The 20734-nt window shown below is 34.6% G+C and overlaps 1 protein-coding gene across 4 annotated transcripts in view; it reads right to left on the bottom strand.

Moving 5' to 3' along the window:
• The window catches only part of LOC105861536 (pregnancy zone protein-like), a 50312-nt gene extending 30222 nt beyond the window's left edge, over nt 1–20090 (bottom strand). For 3 of the 4 annotated variants that reach the window (XM_076007679.1, XM_076007677.1, XM_076007678.1), the window contains exons 1-13: nt 19964–20090; nt 18449–18632; nt 17534–17687; nt 17342–17394; nt 16767–16787; nt 16124–16289; nt 14663–14747; nt 12782–12932; nt 10909–11023; nt 8057–8166; nt 6106–6264; nt 5324–5551; nt 4057–4120 (exon numbers count right to left, since the gene is read on the bottom strand). In XM_076007679.1, the coding sequence (XP_075863794.1) occupies nt 4057–4120; nt 5324–5551; nt 6106–6264; nt 8057–8166; nt 10909–11023; nt 12782–12932; nt 14663–14747; nt 16124–16289; nt 16767–16787; nt 17342–17394; nt 17534–17687; nt 18449–18632; nt 19964–20046 (1573 nt within the window). In that variant the 5' untranslated portion in view covers nt 20047–20090. The remainder of the gene's footprint in view (nt 1–4056; nt 4121–5323; nt 5552–6105; nt 6265–8056; nt 8167–10908; nt 11024–12781; nt 12933–14662; nt 14748–16123; nt 16290–16766; nt 16788–17341; nt 17395–17533; nt 17688–18448; nt 18633–19963) is intronic. The other variant, XM_012747066.2, reaches the window with a different exon arrangement.
• Between the last annotated feature and the right edge of the window lie 644 nt (nt 20091–20734).

Here is a 20734-nt window from a genome sequence, read left to right as displayed (position 1 = left end):
GAACTTTATTAAAGAAATTGAATTTGTAGTTTAAAATCTTCTCATGAAGAAAATTCTGTGCCCAGATGACTTCACTGGTAAATTCTACAAAATATTTAAGAAAAATAAACACCACGTCTTAATTAATTCTTCCAGAAAATCAAAGAGGAAGACATACTTCCCAACCAATTTTTTTAGTGTTGCGTTAATACCAAAACCAGACAAAAAAGAAACTATAGACCATTACTTTTCTTGAACATAAATATAAAAATTTTTAACAAAATTTTGATAAATTGAGTCAAATGATATATTTAAAGGATAATACATTATGGCCAAGTTTTTGTTTTTTTTTCATTCTAGGAATTCAATGTTAGCTCAATATTAAAAAATTAGTCAATGTATTTTATCACATTAACAAACTAAAGTAAAATTATCATCATAATAGATACAAAATAAAGGTGTTAAAAAGAATAAGATAAAGAAATGCAGGATGAAAAATAATCCTGAAGAAGGCATGAGTAAAAGTTGATTTTAGAAATGAAACAAGAAGTTCATTGTATTATTAGTCAATTATGACTAATATTGATATTCAAGGGCAATACTTATAATTTGAAATTGATAGAATATTTTGTAATAAACAAAACTATGTTGAAGAGGGATTTGGCTGGTATGTTGTGGAATAAAACTATGTGATTTAAAAATACATATTGCAGAAAATAAGAAAATGCATTTTAAAAACCATGTCATTTTGCCTTCTATGGAAAACAAAGGCAGTAAGAGAGAGAATTCAAAACAATAAAAAAGGCTTTGTTAATTGTGAGGCATTTACAATCTCAAAAATCACATAAGAGGTCCTTGGGAACTAGCGGGTATCCAAATGTCTCAGATCTAAAAAAACAGAACAGGAGCCAATTATCCAAGTGATAGATGACTTTAGGGAAATGTACTTCGTTATGTTTGTTAATGAAGGAAGGAAATGAGTGATTAACTACATTATATGTATATACATGTACATTTTTGGATACAGTGGAATTTTCTGGATTTGTATGTAAGGAGTTAATCATCTAGGATACTCCCCATTTTCTTTTGTTCTTGTGCTTCTATAACATCATGAAATTAACTTCAGAATATAAAAATTAATTGAAATGCTGGACTTGTCTTTAAATTGCTTTTAGTTTTATATTTATCTAAAAGCTATACTTGAAGTACTTCTTCAGCTATGGAGGTTTGTAGATACACATCTATGAACTTGTGGGACATCCTTTTATAAGAATAGCATTAATATATCACAATGGATATTCTACACTGCACTACTCTTTGAGAGGAAAATGTATATTCATGCACTATTGTGAATAGATTAAGGAAGAGAGGAAGAAGATAGTGTGTAGAAAAGAGACAATTTTATTCCTACCATTTAGATAGATAGATATAGATAGATGATTGATAGATAGATCAATAAATATTTAAGTACATTCTTTGCATATAGGTAAATATTTAAATTTTATAGACAAGTTCTTGCTACATCTTTTTTTTCCAAGAAACACATAGAAAATGATAATTTGTAAAATACACATGGCAAACATGAAAGAGTTTGAGAACATCTATTGAGAATTTAGTGTACAATATTCTTTTATTTTATTTGTATTGTAAAATTTTGCTAAGAAAAATAAAAGGCAATGTTTTAGTAAAGGTATTAGTTGTTATTTTTAAATAAAACTTCTAAATATTTAAAGAGGAAAAAGTAAATTAAAATACATAAAATCATATAGAGAATTTCTTAAAGTATTGATAATTTAATAAAAAGTTGCATGCAAAAACATTAACTAAGAAATTATTTTGAAAAAATTTCTTGGCTTGCAAACTAATATAAATTTTGGTACCTGAAAATGGGGTGCTACTGTAACAAATACCTAAAAATATGGAAGTGGTTTGGAATTGAGCAATGGGAAGACTCTGAGGAGCATGGAGAGAAAAAGTCTAGATTACTTTTAATAGACTTAGTAGAAATATGGATGCTAAAAATGTTATTAGAGAGGACTCAAAATAAAGTGAGAAGCATGATAGAGAAGACATATATTATGGTAGAGAATACCTAAATTGTTATGAATTGACTGTTAGTAAAAATACAGAAATTAGCAATACTTCCAGTAGGGCTCTGGAGGAAACTGAAGGAAAGCAAATTCTTATTATATAGAGGCAAAAAGCTTAGCGGAATTGTGTCCTGCTGTTATGTGTAGAAAGCAAATTTTGTGAACAATGAATTCAGATAGTTCGCCAGAAACTTTTAAAGAAAAGTGTTAAAGGTTCGGCCTAGTTTTCTTCCTGCTACTTAGAGTAAAATTGGAAAGGAAGGAGATAAATTGAAGGAAGAGCAAACCTGAAGATAAATTGAAAAATGTTCATTAAGGAGAAACCAGGACTTGATAATTTTGAAAATTTTCAGTTTATACAGATTGCAAAAAATGGTATGATTAAGACATTCACTGTCAGGAAATTATGCTCTAGAGAAAAATCCATGATGAGACAGGACAACCTTTTGCTAAATGTTTAATTTGCAGAAAAATCAAAATGCCAGAGTATTCAGTCACAAAAAAGGCACTTTGAAGAGATTAAGTGCATGACTTATAGATCCCCTCAGCCATCTCAGCAAAAGCCAAAATGGGAGATAGAATTATCTAGGAAAAGTATGTGCAGAAGCTTTTTGTTTAATGGAATGAATCACTGTGACACATAGGAGACCTATGTTGTTCTTGAAAAATTCATATGAACGGAAACACTGTCAGCTTGGACCAAATGGGACAGAAAGAATATAAACTGAAAGAAAAGAATGTCAGACCCTTCAAATTATATAGGCAGAAAACAATGTCTGATAAAACTTTTCAGGTGCAAACACATCTTCCACGAAAAAGGAAGGGTGATTCCAAGACTGGAGGCTTAAGTCCAAAGGACAGAGACGTGAACTAAAGAAGATTATCCCCAGGTGCTGAAACCTAAAGTTATTTGTCCAGCAAGATTTCAGTACTTCTTAGGACTGATGACTTTCTTTCCTTAGGATAGACTACATTCAGGGCCTCATTAACACATAATTTAGACGACTGAGATAATGAGATTTGGGACTTTTGAGCTGATGAGATTTACATGAGCTTTTCTTTTCTTTTTCTTTCTTTCTTTTTTTTTTTTTTGAGCTTTTTGATTTGAGTTAATGCTATAATGGATTGAGGCTTTTGAAGATGTTGTGTAGTGTGAGTATATTTTGCATGCATGATTAATGTTAATCTTTGGGGCCAGAAGGAAGATTGTGGAAAGCAGAATAATAGCCCCGTAATGATACCCAATTTCTAAAATTTGTGCATATATTACCTTTTATGGCAAAAAGGGCCTTTACAGAAGTGATTAAATTAATAATCTTGAGATGTGAGTAGTATCCAGGATTAGCCTGACGGGCTCAATATAATCACAAGAGTTTTTCTAAGAGGAAGATAAGAGGGTGGGAGAGAGATGTGAAGACAGTGTGCAACTGAATTTGAAGAAAGAGAAAGGAAACACAAACCAAGGAATGCAGGAGGCTTCTAGAAGCTGGAAAAAGCAAGAAAACAGAGTCTCCCCTAGAACTCCAGAAGGAATATAGTTCTGATGACACCTTGATTTTAGCCCAGTAAGGCTTCTGACCTAGAGAACCATAAGAAAATAAATTTGTGTTGTTTTAAGCCAGTAAATTTGTGATAACCTGTTACAGTAGCAATAGAAAACAGACAAATATATAAAGTATAATTTTTCTTTGGTTATTTTCTGCATTTTTGAGGCATTTCATGCCTTTCAAAGACATTTAATTATAAAATGAATATATTTTCTTAGGAATAAAATTTAAAACATAGGAGTGATGTGATCAGAAGAAAAAAATTTAAATGGGCTAAAGTGAGCCAAGTATGCCCTCCTGTTCCATCAGCTGTCTCATCTTTCGATGACAGAAGGCTGGTGACCATTTCCTCTAATGAGAACATGGCTCCAATTTGCTAAGTTGTTCAGAATTTGTCAAGATGAAAGAGAGAAAAAAAGAGAAATCGTGAAAATGCTTACTATTTCCTTCTTCAATGGACAACATATGGATTCCTGTTTGGGAGATACTTCCTCTTGCTTTGATCTTAAAACAGAGGAAAATATTTTCATTATTGTTTTAAAGTACACATTAACCTTACTTTAAAACATTCATAATATATAAACATTCATAATCTTCTAACTCCAACCCAGAAGTTAATTTTGATCACTAAATTTCCCTTTCAATATTTTCATGTGTGTTTACATACTTTAAATAACAAATATATAATTTTATAATGATTTGCTATTTTATTTAGTGTTTATTATTTATATGGAATATTAATATTATAAATTTACATATTGTTTCAACAAATATTTGAAGCATCTACTACATGCAAAAAATATATATTGAAAGCAGATCCAAATTATACATAAATATCCTCTATTGTTGCTTCTATTTAAAAAAACCTAAATGTGTTGAGCATTCTATATGTGCCAGTTACTGAGCTAAATAATTTAATTTTAATTTAATTATTTAATTTGCACTATAATTTCATAAAGTATGTGTTAACATTACTCCAAGATTCAGGTGACATGACTGACATTTCTCCTTACAAATAAAATTAGATAAATTTTCCAAAGTCACATAACGAGGAAGCAATAAAGCTGAAATTCTAATCTATTATTATTAATAATTTTCCCTTTTTTATAGAATTAAGAAAATAAAGTTTCTAGTAAATGCTTCTATATGGTGTTTTCTACATTTAACTTTTTCTTTTTAAAATGATTTATTTGAGTCACTACCAGCTTTGGATATTTTTAATTTGGGGACATACATAGGTATACGGGTCTCAAGAGTATCCACACCAATTTCCACTACACTTATTAATGTACCTTTACCTGCAATTACACCAGTCAAGAGCTTTAAATTAGTTAGAGCTGAATATTTTCCCAGAAGATTTATCTATAATCTTTATTTCCTATTAAGTAAGTTCTTGGTTCTTATCCTTTGCTTATTTCCCTACTGAGTTCTAAGAAAAACATTCTCTTTGACTAACAAAGCTTTCGTTGTAGGCTCTTAGTTGCCATTGGAACTCAGCAAGGAAAAAACTTAAACGTTTCAGGGGTGACCAGAGCATAAAGAAGAATTTAAAGCATTTACATTTGTTAGGGAGTAACTTTTCTTCAGGCATAAAAAAACAACAAAAAATGGTATTAAATTTGATATCTTATAAAAGGCACTACTTCAAAAATCAGCAATTTTGGAGTCTACACAGTCAGAAGGAGCCACGGTGGTTCTTACTCTTACCAAATAACGGAAGGTTAACTCTTTTTCATCCTTCATAATCTGTTCATTCAGGATGTAATGTGCCCGGATCTCCTGGGTTTGCCCGCAGGTCAAAGTATCCACAACAGGTTCAAGGTGAACATAACTCTGGCTCGGGGAGAAAATATGCCTTGCAGTGTGAAATGCTTGTGAATGAAATTCATCCATCCACCGGCTATCAAAACAGTTGTCATTATATTTGTAAGTCACCTAATGGAAGAATAAATAGGCTCTTTGTTTATATACATAATAGCATAATGAAGCCATGTTAAGAAGGCTAGTTTCTTAAATACAGCATAATCTATAAACAGCTTCCCCTTGACAGCATAGGCTGTGGTGATTTAGTAGATGTCATTCATTCACCATCAAGGTCCATTATTTTTTTTGTAACGTTATGGCTATAAGTTGCATATGAACATTTGAATATTTCAACACAAAACAAAAATAGTAATAGTATTTCAAAGAAACCAAGCAAAATCTAACTTGTATTAGAATTATAAAAATTTCAAAATTTTCAAGGGAATACCCAGATGATCTATTTAATGTTTCCGGAAACTAAACCATATTGTCAACAGTCTATGTAAAAGTTCTCTGACAAAGAATTTTCTGTTTTTTATAATTTAGGTCTCCACATTGTTTAATTTATACTTCATTCTTTTATCATCTCTTTGTTTATCCTTGGAGTTCACATGCTCATCTTATATCCTTAAGGTCTCTGGCCCCAGTGATCTGTTTTCTTAGTCACCGTGGCCCCATCCACGTACCGTGATTGTGATAACGGAGGAAGTGAAGTTGCTGGTGTCTATGGAAATGTCTGCCAAACCATGCTCATCAGTAGCAAAGCTGGACTCAGATGTGGCTCCCGTGTTTACAACTATAGTTTTATTGGGGATTGGCTGATCCTTCTCATTGACTAGCAGCACCTAGAAATATAAAAGTCATAGCTAAAGTTTCACATGGCAGTAGCACCTTTTACTCTTTCGTGTTCACCTCTTTACTGCTGGGTCATTTCTGAAGAGCTTAGAATCTGAAAACAAGACTTGTTTTCTGAGCTCTATCCTATGATTTTTCATTTTAACACTTTTTAAAACGATTTTGAAAGCTGAACAGTAGTTTATTCTCTATTATTACTTTTAATTGACAAATCATAATTATATACATTTCTGGGGTATAATGTGATGTTTTGATACGTGTTTACAAAGTGGAGTTGATTACATATGGCTAATTAACATATCTATCACCTCGATCGCATACCGTTTTTTGTGGTGAGACATTTGAAATTTACGCTGTAAAGTTATTTTGAAATATACAATACATTATTATTAACTATGGTCACCTTGCCATGCAATAGATTTCAACATTTTTTAAATATTTCTGTTTGGATATTTATGGGCACTCAAACCAAGGATATCCAAATGCGGGATCATGTTACCCTCCCAAATTGTCTATAGCTCCAGTGTTCTCCATTTTAGTATATTGTCCTTGTATCTATCCAGTAGTGATGCAGAAACACTGAGGGTTTTTTTCTTTTTTGAGTAATTTTCTCTCTTTCACTGGCTATCTTTAATTCACTGCTGAATGCTGTCACCACCCCACCTCCTCATCAAATATATTTTAATTCCATCTATTTCTCTCCAAATCCACTGCTACCATTCTAGTTAAAACTACAATATTTTTTCCATTTAGTTTGCAATAGCTTCTATTTAATCTTTTGCAGTCTGATCTCTTGCTGCTTCATGCTTGGTCCAAACCATTCTCTACACAGCCTGAGCTAATCTGGTCATGTCATTCTCCTAAAAACCTACACTCACTTCTCAATCCAAAATTCTTACTGTATCCTAAAAGGCCCTTAAGAACTGTTCTAGCTTACCCGCAACTATTCAGTCAGTTTATTTACACCTCCTATCTTAGCTTCCCTCACACTGACTACATTTTAATTCTTTGGCTTTGAAAAGCTGTTTCACCCCTATGGCCTTGGCCATTCTTCCTTTTATCTTAAATTTCTGGTCAAGTCATACTCATCCTTCAAATTGTTGATTTTCTAATGACCTTCTTTCTGCCTGAAATACCTTGCCAAGCTATATCTATATATCTATTAATTTCTTTGTAATTTGATATAAACTATTGGAATAAGTGAAGAAAATATAAAATTCAAATGTAAAATTCAAAATATAAAATGAAAAAATGCCCATAGACTGTCAATTCAAAGATTAGTTATTACAAAATTAGATTAAAAATGCCTAGAAACCTTACATTTCTTATATGGCAGAAAATTGATTGTCTAATAAGCTGAATTATCAGTTATAAAATTTACCAATATTGATATTATTGATAGTGAGTTTTGAAGCAGAAAGAAACTTTTAAAAACTATCAGTAACAAAAAAGTTCAACCATCTAGATGACAGGCATCTTTTTATTTCTTCTATAAAAATTGTATTATAAAATCATTGTTTATAAAAGGCAATCAAAGAGTATATAGCCAAACCAACAGAAAAATGTATTATAGAAGTGTGTTAGGAAGTTAATTAATAAAAATATGCTTTGTTTTCCTGGATTTTGTGATATTTGCTTTTTAAATTAGTAAATTACTATAATTTCATTTCTTATTAAAAATATTATTTTCATAATAAATTTTGATTTTGTCATTTTAAAACTAGTTTTCTTAAAAGTAAGATTTTTGCCCCAAATTATGATTATATTGAAAGAATATCTTACCTGCCCGAAAAAAGGGAGGCCACGTCTGTAATATAAATCCACTTTAGTAAATTTCAGTTTGCTTATGGTATTTGTGATTTCACATGATCCATGCCCAATTAATTCCAACCCTGAAAAAGAAGTGAAATTGAACTTCTATGTATTCAGAACTTGCCTCCTACCTCCACTCTAGCCTCACTCCATCATAACAAAATACCATCCACTTCTCATTTCTTATTCTTTCCAGAATTTCACACACTTAGAAGACAGAAGCTATTTGACAAGCAATTTGACATTAACTTCACCTCATATAAAACCTTATTGGTATCCATAATTCCTAATTCCTCTGGTTTTGCAAGTTTCCTATTTTTCCACCTGTGTTCTTGATTCAATTCTCATCTCCTCATCTGTGATCTTCTTTATCTTTGTTTTTGTCCCTCACTCCTGCTCTTTCTGCATGCAATTAGATTCTTCACATTCACATTGGCCTTAAACTACCCTTAAATTTCTTCCACAACCACTTCCCCAGAAAGATCTTTCTTTTCACTGTGTGGCCTATCCACAGTCTAGCCAACACCTAGTACTTTTTCATTTCAGTGAAGTGTAATCTGTTTCTTGTTCTCATCATCTAAAACACCACACTACCAAAGTTCAGAAGATCCCTTACTTGCTGCCTATATTGTATTCTCATCTCAGACTTTATCACACATGAACTCACAGTAGTACTTTATATTAAAGTACCACTGAAACTCTTCCTTCCAGTGGCTTCTAAAAAACTGTACTCTTTTATTTTGCCCTGTCCCTATGACTTCTAATTTTACTATGCTGATTTACATTCTACTGTTTATGTCCTAAATATAGTTGTTCCCATGCTTGGACCCTTCTTTGTCTCTATCTTAAATTTAGCAGTGCTATATGAGTTCACCTTCAGAGCAATTGCATTTACTCTTGAGAGGATATAGGCACAATGGAAATGGCTTTAGATTTACATCCCTGGTTCTGCTTTTGCTCTGGTTCTTTTTAAAATTATCAGCTGAATAAATTCACTTTCATTTTGGTATTCAAAATTATAATTAATTATCTTTGACATATCTCATCACAATTGTCATTCTTTTTCATCCAGTCCTGGCAATGGTATTTCCATTTTTCAGGCCTGAAATTTGGAATCTTTGAGGCCATCCTTGAATAATCTTCTGATGTATTACATTGTAGCACATTTTTCATCTAGTTTATCCCCTTTAGGTCAGCTAGAACAACCTTTTTGTGTGAGGAGTTAAAGAAAATTTACTGTGCTACGTTTCCATATCTTCATTCTTACTTTTTAAAATATTAAACTGACAAAGATTCTATATATTCGAGGTGTACATTTCATGCTGATTTGATATATGTTGTGTAATGATTACCACAGCCAAATTAATGAACACATCCATCACCACCTATGCTTCACATTAGATCCCCACAATTTATTTTATCTTATACTGGAGGTTAGTGTGTTTTGATCAACATCTGCCATTTTCCCCAAGTCCTTGGCAACCACTCTTGTACTCTCTGTTTCTACGAGCTTAACTATTTTAGATTCCACATATAAGTGAGATCATGCAGTATTTGTATTTCTGTGTCTGACTTATTTCACTTGGCATGATGTCCTCCTGGTTCATCTATGCTGTCACAAATGACAGGATCTTTTAATGGCTGAATAATATTCCTTTGTGTGTATATAAATATAGATACAGAAATACTTTTTGGTGAGATGCCTGTTAAGGTCTTTGGCTAATTTTTTTAAAGTCAACTTTTTAATATTGACAGTGAAGAATTATTTATGTGTTTCTTTCATTCTTTCAATGGCTGAAAAATATTCTAGTGTGTGTGCATGGTGGCTGGGGTGGGGGTGAGGGACACCGTAGCCTCTATCAATTAGTTGCTAGTGGCAGCCTCCCTTCCCCAAGTCATGACAATCAGAAATGTCTCTAGGCATTTTCAAATGTTCTCTGAGGGGCAAGATTGCCCTTGTTTGAAAACCACTGCTTTAGACCTCAGAACTCTTTTCTTCATAGAGCAACTCAAAGGACTAATGTATTGGGAACTCACGTCTGGACATACTGGTTTACTTCATTTGTCCTCATCTTATAGGTGAGGAAATTAAAGCCCAGGGAGGTGAAGCAACCTACCTTAGCCATATAACTTGTGTAATACATGTAAGGGGCATATTGTCCAAATAAACCCTTGCCCTTTGGACGCAACCCTATCCTAGCTTTTTTGGGTGACACTGATGATGCAGGCCAAGGGTATGATCTGGAGACAGCCCTCATTCACCTCTGTGAAGCCCTATCTTTGTCACTGGTGCTCTTCACAGGTTAGAATTACCTTTTTAAAATATCAGTTTATTTAGGCCATTCTCCTCAAATATATCTAAAAGTATCCAGTCCTTTTCAGAATAAAGTCTAAACTCTTTAGTGGATGATTTACTTTCTTTCACACCTTACCTGCAGCCTACAGTTTCAGATTCTTCTGAAATTGAACACATTTTTAAATGCTTGTCATGTTCTCCCTGTCCATCACTAATCTTTAAAAATGTTAGCTACCTGATATAAATCAGTTGAAATGCTACTTTATCCATAAGGTTTTCTTCTGGCTCTATATTAGAATTAACTACCTCACTTCATGCTTATTTGGCCCTTGGCTTTTATATTTCTCGGAGAAATTTTATTATGGCTATGCACACACACACTCTTCACTTCTATTCTTAGATGCTTAATTCCTTGAGGACAGAGACCATATTATTTTCCTAATCACTAGAAACTACAGTGTTTTACATGGAATGGGAGTTTGATAAATGTATATTAAATTAATAAATATTTAAAAATGATACAAACCTGTTCCCTCCTCTCTGAACTTGGCTTCCACTTGTATTGTTGGGTGAAACCCTTTTTGTCTCATCTGAAATACTTTAGTCTTTATGAGTTGTGTGAAACATCCTTTATTGTCTGCCTGAAGAGAAAGGAAGAGAATTCCTGGGTCCTCCGATATGCTATCAAAAAAAGTCAGTTATCAATCTATGAAAATTTTTTATGGGCCATAAAAATAAATTTTGAAAATGTTCCAATCTTCTTTATGCTTTCTGAAGCCCAGGAATGACATAAAGTTTCTTCATTAATGACTGAGTTAGTCATTGTCAACCTTTGCCTTCTCTGTTGTCTTCTGAAAATGGATCTCATTTCTGCTAAATTAAACTTCCTAGAATTTCCAAATGTGCCATGATATTTTGTAATTCTCTCTCTTTGCATATGTTCCTCAAATGATAACTTTTTCCCATTCTTACCTTGGCCAACAGTTACTGCTCCTCAAAACTTAACTCAGACATAGTGTCTTAAAAGAAGCCTTCTGTAACAATCTCTACCTAAAAATCAACTAAAGATTGCATGTTCTTAACTGCATGTTCCCGATGTCTAGGACATTAATAGGAACACAAACTTTCATTGAATAGATGAATCCTTGTAGCAATCTCAGACTTCCACAAATGTTGGGATGCATGTTTTAATAAAGATTTGTTGTCATTTTAAACTGATTTACATGAAAATATGTATTGCATAATAAAATGTAATTATAATTAATTTAATTATACATGATGTCATGACTTGATTGAAAATAAACATTAATCCTAGTCTCCCTGATAGAGTAAAGATTTCGGAAGCTAGATCCTTCTCATGTTTATCTTGTTTGTAAATATTTACCTTGATGTTTATTATCATATCCATCATTCTGGCCTCTCATTTATTTGTTTTCTGCAGCTTTGACAACTTTCTTTTTTATATCCTACAGTGCCTGCTCACACTGCCACACCCTGGATTTTACACCCTCCTCCTCTGAAATCAGTAGTTTTGCACTGAATTTTTAAATACAGCATATTCTACTGTCAGCTGTTTCCCTTAATTATGCTGATTACACCTCTTCTTTGATATAACTGGGCCCTCCAATCCATTATTCTACTAGGTCTTCTTCTCTTCAACCCAATGCTGGTGGTTATTTTTTTTCTGAGACTGAGTCTCACTCTGTTGCCTGGGCTAGAGTGCTGTGGCATCAGCCTAGCTCACAGCAACCTCAAATTCCTGGGCTCAAGCAATCCTCCTGCCTCAGCCTCCTGAGTAGTTGGAACTACAGGCATGTGCCACCATGCCCAGCTAATCTTTTCTATATATTTTTAGTTGGTCAATAATTTGTTTCTATTTTTAGTAAAGATGGGATCTCGCTCTTGCTCAGGCTGGTTCCAAACTCCTGACCTTGAGCGATCTGCCCACCTCGGCGTCCCCGAGTGCTAGGATTACAGGCGTGAGCCACTGTGCCTGGCCCCAGTGCTGGTTTAATACTCCTTCATATGCAGTTTGGATTCCATGGCATGGCATTTGATCCTCCTACTAGCCAAATTCTCAACACCTGTCACATTCCTCTGTCACCTATTTGATTAAAGGCAACCTTTTATATTTCCATTTACTTTTATGCCTTTATACCTGTTGATTGCTTTTGATAAGAAATTACAAACTGGCCAAATGAATACCAATATAAACCCATGAGCCCAGCAATCAAGGGGCCCCTAACACTTCTAGGCAATCTTACAATTTTTGCCTTACTCCACAATTTTGCTTGGTGATGATTTCAAACACTATTCTCTATTGTATTGTATTCACTATTGTAATCCATGAGAAAACAAGATCTGATGTTAGTGGTTTGGGGAGTGTTGTTTCTACATACCTGTTGACTAAATTCTTCACAGATATGGTTTGGATAAATATTACGACAGTTGGTATGGTGCACATTTGTACCATATAGAGAAAAATATGGAGCATATTTTCTGCACACATTAATTGTCACCAGCCCAGGGACAGGCTTTCCATATGTGTATCTATAAGAACAAAATAGTCATACAAAGATATTTAACATAAATAATGCAGATGTTTCTTTACTTGATTTGACCCATCCATACATCCACCTTAATCATCTAAACCAATTTTATTACCTTTCATAGAATTTGCATTTTAGAAGCACTTATTCTGAGAGATTGTTTCTCAATTATCTATAACTCTAAGAAAAAATATTTAATGAATCTTTTTGAAATACCACCAAAGAGAAAATTAATTAAGTCTTTCTCAGATCTTTCCTCCCTCTCAGTTAAGGCTTTGCTACAAGATTGTCCTACTTCCCTCTTTCTCTGCTGTCGGATTATCTATGCTATGCTTCCAGCTTTGACAACACCACCTAAGTCACTTTATGGCAAAAAAAAATTGAGGAAATGTGAGAATTGTATTTCTAAGTCTTTTCCAATTTATAAATATTTTAAGAGGATAAATGAGAAGTTAGGTAGGGAAGTAATAGCTATAAAACAAAAATGTTATATATAAATAGGGATTATAATAACTCAATTTGATTCTGCCAAATATGATGGAAGGATATGATGCAAAGCCAAAGTTACTTTATTGTTTCTTGAATTGTGCTTTGTGGACTATGTACATTGAAATTTCATAGATACACATTGAGTTACAGATTCCTGGGTTTTTTCTTAGATTTATGATAATCTCTGGAGGTGGGGCCACAGAATCTACATTTTACTCAGCATCTTCCATAGATTTAGATGCACACTGAAGCTTGAAAACCATTGCCTTAGCCCAAACTGTGAGGTCGATAAGATTTAGCCTCAGTGCCCCAAACTTTTCCCCCCAGCTTCCTATAAATGCTGATAAATTAATAAACCATTTACTAAATTTCAGTTGCTTTTGGAATTTTATCTTTAAGTCTGAATCAAAAGTCTTTCCCTCTGTTGGAAAAATTTAAAGCATCAAAGTTGGTGAGAAGGATGCAAATATGTTTCTCATGCTGCTTTCAAAAGCAAAAGGAAACATTTCTCTCCTCTGTGCATATGGAAAATGCTCCAATGCATGAAAAGGCAAACAGGAAAGAAATAAGTATAATATATGCATGTTTAATTCTACCATATGTATCCAGGATTTAAGGCAGAATGTGTGTTTAGTTTCTTTCCAACTATTTTCCATAGTTTAAGAATTGGGATCAACAAAGAGAATGGAGATAACAGGGAAGACATGAGCATGAGCTCCACAGCTGGATGGCCTAGGTTGTCTAGCACAGGTCCTGGGATACATGAATGCTTCATAAAGTCAGCCTTTGTTAAATTGCAGAAGCAAAATAGCATAGTGGTGAAGAGTTTGGGGTCTGGAGCCAGACTGCTGGATTTAAATTCCAGTTAGCTATGTACTATCTGCAGTAATTTGAGCAATTTATTATTTTTTTTGTACCTTGCTCAGGTTATAGTGTCCTCATTGTAAATGGAGGATAATAATTATCTACATCTCATAGGGTTAGTATAAAAAAAAAAGTTAATAAGTTAATAATACAAAGCACTTAGAACATTGTGTGGCACATTTTAAATATCCAGTAAATGATTTTGTTATTAGCAGAATTATCATCTGCTACAGTCACTGCTTCCTAGTGGGAGCTTAGGAAAGAGAGTTATTCCTCTCCTAATTGAAATACTTTGAAGTTCAGTAACTGTTATTTACAATATATTCTCTTAAAGTACAGATATAGAAATGAAATGAAATTTTAAAAAATGCAACTCACAAGCCACAGACAGATACCACAAAGTCTTCATCCAGAAAACCAATAATCTTGGGCATTTTCACTTGGACCTCAAATTTGGGGATAACTGTTTTCAATAGAAGAGAAAAAGAGGTGAGAGTGGACATGAGATCCTGTGAGTATTAGTAATGGATTCTATTACAGAACCTTATAACATAGGGTCAAATTCAATGACTTCAACTGTAATGGGGACAATGCCGACAAAGAGATGCCATTTGTCACCATGGGTAGTTTGTACTGTGCTAACTTGGTTAAGCTGGTGCTACATTTCCTAGACTCTCTTTCTCTACATTTGTGCAAAATTTCAAAAGTGAAAGGAAAACGGCACTGTTAGTCTCTGAAGATCATCATGGTTACATGTGGTAACAGAAGGGCCAACTGGTTCCAGTTTGTCTTTATTCTTTCCTCCCTGTATTCAGCTCTTCTTCCCAAATTCTAGCTCTGCTGACTGGTAGAGACCCCAGGCCCACCCGCAGACCTTGGCTAAGGGCCTGCTGAAGTGGTAGCCTGCAGAGTGCCGAGGTCACAGTCTTGCGTGGATTCTTTCATCCGCTCCCCTGCACGGTGCACTCAGGCAGCTGACGGTGCCTGGCTTCCTAGATCTCTTGCCAGCTCTGCTTTATTCATTCCCCCTGATGCTTCAGGACTGGTTAGCAATCTCCCCTGATGCATTAAATCCTTCTGAGGGATCCTTGCTTTTCTAGCTTCTTTCACAGTTCTGTAAGGTGTTACTCTTGTAATATGTGCCTATTCTGTGATTCTTATTGCACAGTTCTGGTAAGTCTTGGAAATCCTCTTTTCTCATAGGACTCCTCAGTCATGACATAAAATATTTAATTTACATTAAAAATATACATAACTGATAATGAATAAGATGGTTTCAATGCCTGACCTAGTAATTGGCTATGGTTGAATACTAAATCAATTATGTTATAGTTTAGTTAATTGCTGTACTTAGTTGAGCTATAGTTTAGTTGATTACTATGACTTAGGAATCATAGGTGGTTAGAGTAGTGCAGGTGTAGGTTATAGACAGCCATGGGATAATCCTAGGAAACACCTTCAGTTATAAGATACAGAAACAGATATCTAGTGTGCGTAGATGACACAAGTATCGGTTAGCAATTGATGTTTGAATAGGGTCACGCAGGCCTATTCAAATCTCTTGCCTCTTGTTGGCTGTGCAATTTTGTAAATTGCTAACTAGTTTTGATATGCTTATCAGTAAAATGGAGATAATAATAGTATCTGCCTCAGATGACTGCTGTGAGGATTAAATGAAGCGCTGCATGCAAAGTGTTTAGCAAATATCCAGGTGAATAAAAAAGGCTTCCCATTTTTCAGCTATTGTATGCTAGACCACTGCTTGCTACCTATATGTAAAATTTATCCAATCTTAAATACTCGGATATCATAAATGTCTTACACCTGTAGAATTCTTACCATATTCATCCACCTCAAAGGAGTGCTCTATGTTTCCTGACTCCTTCTGCAGCACAATCTTGTAGGAACCCTTAATGGGCTCCATTGATAACGGGAAAGAGAGCTGGCTGAGTCCCCCTTGCAATTTGACGCTTTGCCATTGGAAAATTCGGTTCCTTTTGGGATTCTGTAGGTACAAATATTTTGAATTCGTAGAAACAATTGAAATGTGTACTTTCGAGTTACAGGGGCAGCTTTTCAGGTACGAATGATATTGGGAGGTGTATCACAGATTGTTGGCAAATTGGCACCAAACGTATTAGCAAAATTTTCTAAGAATTCCAGATGGAGAATAAGGCAATAAGTTTACCAGCTATGAGATATTACAGATGACATTTCATACTGGTGCCTCTTTTTGGTATTATGCACATCAATTTTAGCCAGAAATATTGAAAAGTTCACTAAATTGCATCATCCCAAAGAATTTTGTTGCTTTATCCCAAAGAATTTTGTTTCTTCATTTACATCTTATCCATTTCTCTAAGAGTTTAAGGTAAATAGGGAAAATAGTATTTGTTTAGTTTTGGTGAAGTAGGGAGAGGAAAAGGTAGAAAGGCAACCTGTAGTGAGTCCTCTTTCCTATTGAGTATAGTGTACTACTCACCTCAATATAAACGACCAGGAACTGAAAAGAAAGAAAGAAACAGTATGAGCATCTGATAGAATTTAGAAAGAGAAAACCATGATACTAGCACTGATAGAGTATGTCAAACAGAGTAAGAGTCTCTATATTTCTCATCCAAACAAGAAAATGCCCCCTGTATATGTTTAGTTTGAGACTCACATCTCTTAAGAAGTCATGACTTTCCTTTCGTGAGGTAACATACAATTGAGGAAGCCTATTTAGGTAAAAAGGTCTAAATAATTAGTTAATTTTGCAGATGATATTTGTTTTGCGGATGATATTTAAGAGATAAATCAAATGCACTTCTTTTTTCTATTCAACAAAAATAACTGAAATCTTTAAGAGGAAATCTTTGACTGAATACTTACTTGAAGAAGACAGTTAATGAACTAACTTGACCCTGATCCCTGTTATTCTTCTAGTAGTTGTACTCTTACAAAATCCTTCTGTGGTAGATTTAAGTATCCCTTATGTGGGTCTCAGGTTTTCCAAAAGAATAGGTCTGAATTTTTTTGTCTGTTTTCCCCAACCTCATCCAATTTTATGAGACTCACTGTTTCATTCGAAGGGCGAAAATTGATATCCACAGAGACAATGCGGAATCTCACTGAAACACAGAGATTTTCCCATGAAATCCCCAACAAGAACTCAGGCCGGTAACAGCATGCCAGGATTTCAATGACTACAGAATAAAAGAATAACTCCTCCCTCCTCCCAAGCTTTCCTTGCTATTTTGTTCCTTTTACCTGTTTGTCCTGGTTTGTAGATGGGTTTGTCTGTCTGGACAAAGACTATGTTCTCTGCTTTGGTTATGTGCATTATTTTGCTCTGAATGAAATGCTGAGTTGGCCCTTTTACCTGCACACCAATGAGTGCCTGCATAGATGGCAACTCTGGAATCTGCAAAACAGAAATGGGCTGGAGAATCTGCCCATACTCACTTCCAAATGTCTCAGCCTTTATGGGTTTCTGTTTTCCTGGTTAGTCCCTGAGAATCAGTATGGGATAAAGTAAAGTATTATGCCTCTGTTTTATAAGTAGATAATTATGATTGTGTAACATGATGGTAATAATTCATTCATTTGATTGAAGGAGGAAATATCATTGCAATAACATGAACTAATTCTTCAATCTGGCCATGACAGTAAATGAAATGGGATGCTTGCCTTTTCACAGCAATATGTGGTATTAAAATAATTATTAAATTTTATCTTCCAAAGGTCAAAAACAACCTTATATGTTATCGTTTGTACCAAGTCAGTATGATTAAACATTTAATAAGTTAAGTAAAAAAGGGTTAAAAGGACAATACATCAACCATCAACTAATTGTGAGATCTTAGATAAGCCGTTTGACTTTATGAATCTCAGTGCTTATATCTGTAAGGGCATGAACATGATTTACCCTCAGAAATTTACTTTAAGAGTAAATGACATCCTTGCTATAACGACAGTTCGCTTTCACATATTGCACTAGATATGTTTATAAATATTATGTGAGCGTATCAGGTAGAACTTTCATTCTTAGAATCTAATTTGAAATTCTTTCTGTATTCCTCATTTTTCCTTCATTAGGGTGTCTGTTTTTGAGGGATCAGAATACAAGATATCCCCAATATCCTCTCTCTCCCCATCACCCTTATCCCGAGGAGTGACACCGACGATGAAGGGGCTGCAGTAGAAAGAATCCCTCTCTGCCACCAGGTCTGTGAGGAGGTTCCTGCTCTGTGTTTCATACTGCAGAGTCATGTTCACTGTCACTGTCTCATTCAGGTGATTAAGGATAACACAGGCCTTTTCGGGAACGCCATTGTGGAGCACTGATGGGACCAGCACCACGTACTGCCTGTGGGGAAGAAGGGTCTGGATCAACCATGAGAGGTTAAAAAGACATCACTATTGTGGCTCTTTTCTAGTTAAGCTTTGCTTTGTCACCAATCATAAAGCAGAGCCAGATTTCAGAAATTCTTCAAAGGCCAACCCAAAAGACCTGCGGAACTCAGAAAACCCCAAATTAAACATCAATCTGCTCCTCTTGTATTGTGGAAATATTCAGCCTCATAATATTAGAAAGCCTGTTAATGGCCATGGGCAAGCAATCCAAGAATTATTCTATATTTTGGATAGACCCTTTAAATTTATAATATGTGAATTAATCAACATATTATTGAACCCATTAGGAACCTGTCTGCATGTGGTCTTGGGTTTCATATGGATGATACTATAAATATTTTTGTTCCAGGAAACACTAAGAAAATAACATTTAATAAATGGTGAGAAGCTGAATTGCTTTTCACTATAGTTTCAGAAGCAACTTTATCTTTTCTTTCTTTAACTCTCTGGTGATGGAAGACAAGTCAAGCTAATCACCAGACATATCACCACAGACCCAACATGCCACTCTCCTGCCACTGCTTTTCACTTACGATCACCCAAATATGCTGCACTTTTTGAGGCTATATTCTTGCATACACTTTTTTCTCTTCCTAAGTGTCCTTGTCTATCTGCAAGACTTCTATTTGCCTCATAAGACTTATCTCACAAGCAACTTTATCTATGCAGAATTTGGTGATGCCTGTTCCCTTCCATCAGGTCCCATGAAGAGTTGGGTTTTCCTCATGAATATTCCTACAGATGGCTGCAATGTCTACTTCTGTTGTTGTGATATATTTCATTTTCTGTGCACCCTCTCTCTCCTTTTCTATTATGTGAGGTATTGAGGGCAGGGTCTGAATTTTGTTAATCTTGTATTCCCAAGACTTACTGACATCCCCTAAAGGTTTACTGAAGGACTGAGTGAACTGACACACAAATCCTGGCTTGTCTGTAGGTCATACATTCAACTTGCTAATCCCTGACTGGGGGAAAACACAGGCACTGAGTCATTTCACAGCGGCTAAAACACTGCAGCCCACTCGGTGAACCAATGAAAGTTTTATCTTTTTTGGTAGGAATTCTGTATTCTTATTGGTAAATGTTTCACAAATGTTACTGCCCTATGTCTTTTGAGTTTTCTAGAATTGGAGTATGTCTCTTTCCACATGAGTAACAACAACTTACTGACCCTTCCAAGCCCTTCAACAATAGGAAATTGTAAAAGAAATCAAGAAATAATGATTAAAGAGATAACAATGAGAAATAAGGAGGAGGACAGAATTTCCTGGGAATATTGCTTACGGTTTTGCAGTAGCTGAAGCATCGCTGGGAAGGAGCAGAAAAAGTAGAATCAAGACTGGCTTGGGCAGTTGGTTTCCCCTCATGGTGGGGAGAGGATGAGCGCCCTTGATTCCTTGAACTCTGTGCTTTTTCAGACTCACTGGTTTTTATTTTACCTGATTGGCAGTGAAAGCAAATTGCCAACCATTTATTTTTGTAACATATTAACTACTTCCAGCATAAAAAAATCAATTCCAGATTGTTTCCATGACCATCAGTATTCTTTCATTCACTCTCTCAAATTTTCCAAATTCTTAAAAATGGTACTCTGATAAAGGCCATTCTCACTGGGGTTACGTGATATCTCATTGTGGTTTTGATTTGCATTTCCCTGATGATTAGAGATGTTGAACATTTTTTCATGTTTGTTGGCCATTCTTCTGTCTTCTTTAGAAAAGTTTCTGTTCAAGTCCTTTGCCCACTTTTTAATGGGGTTATTTGATTTTTTCTTCCTGATTTTCGTGAGTTCTAAGTATATTCTAGTTATCAGTCCCTTAACGGATGCATAGGATGAAAAAATTTTCTCCCATTCTGTAGGTTGTCTGTTTACTTTCATGACTATTTCTTTGGCTGTGCAGAAGCTTTGTAGTTTGATCATGTCCCATTTATTTATTTTTGTTGCTGCTGTGATTGCCTTTGGGGACTTCTTCATAAACTCTTTGCCCAGGCCGATGTCTAGGAGAGTGTTTCCAACTTTTTCCTCTAGAGTTCTAATAAAATGGGCATTTATTG

The sequence above is a fragment of the Microcebus murinus genome, chromosome 10, assembly GCF_040939455.1.
Source record: "Microcebus murinus isolate Inina chromosome 10, M.murinus_Inina_mat1.0, whole genome shotgun sequence".
Taxonomy (NCBI): Eukaryota; Metazoa; Chordata; class Mammalia; order Primates; family Cheirogaleidae; genus Microcebus; species Microcebus murinus.
The sequence above is the reverse complement of the archived record's forward strand: the minus strand, read 5'-3'. Positions and strand labels throughout refer to the sequence as shown.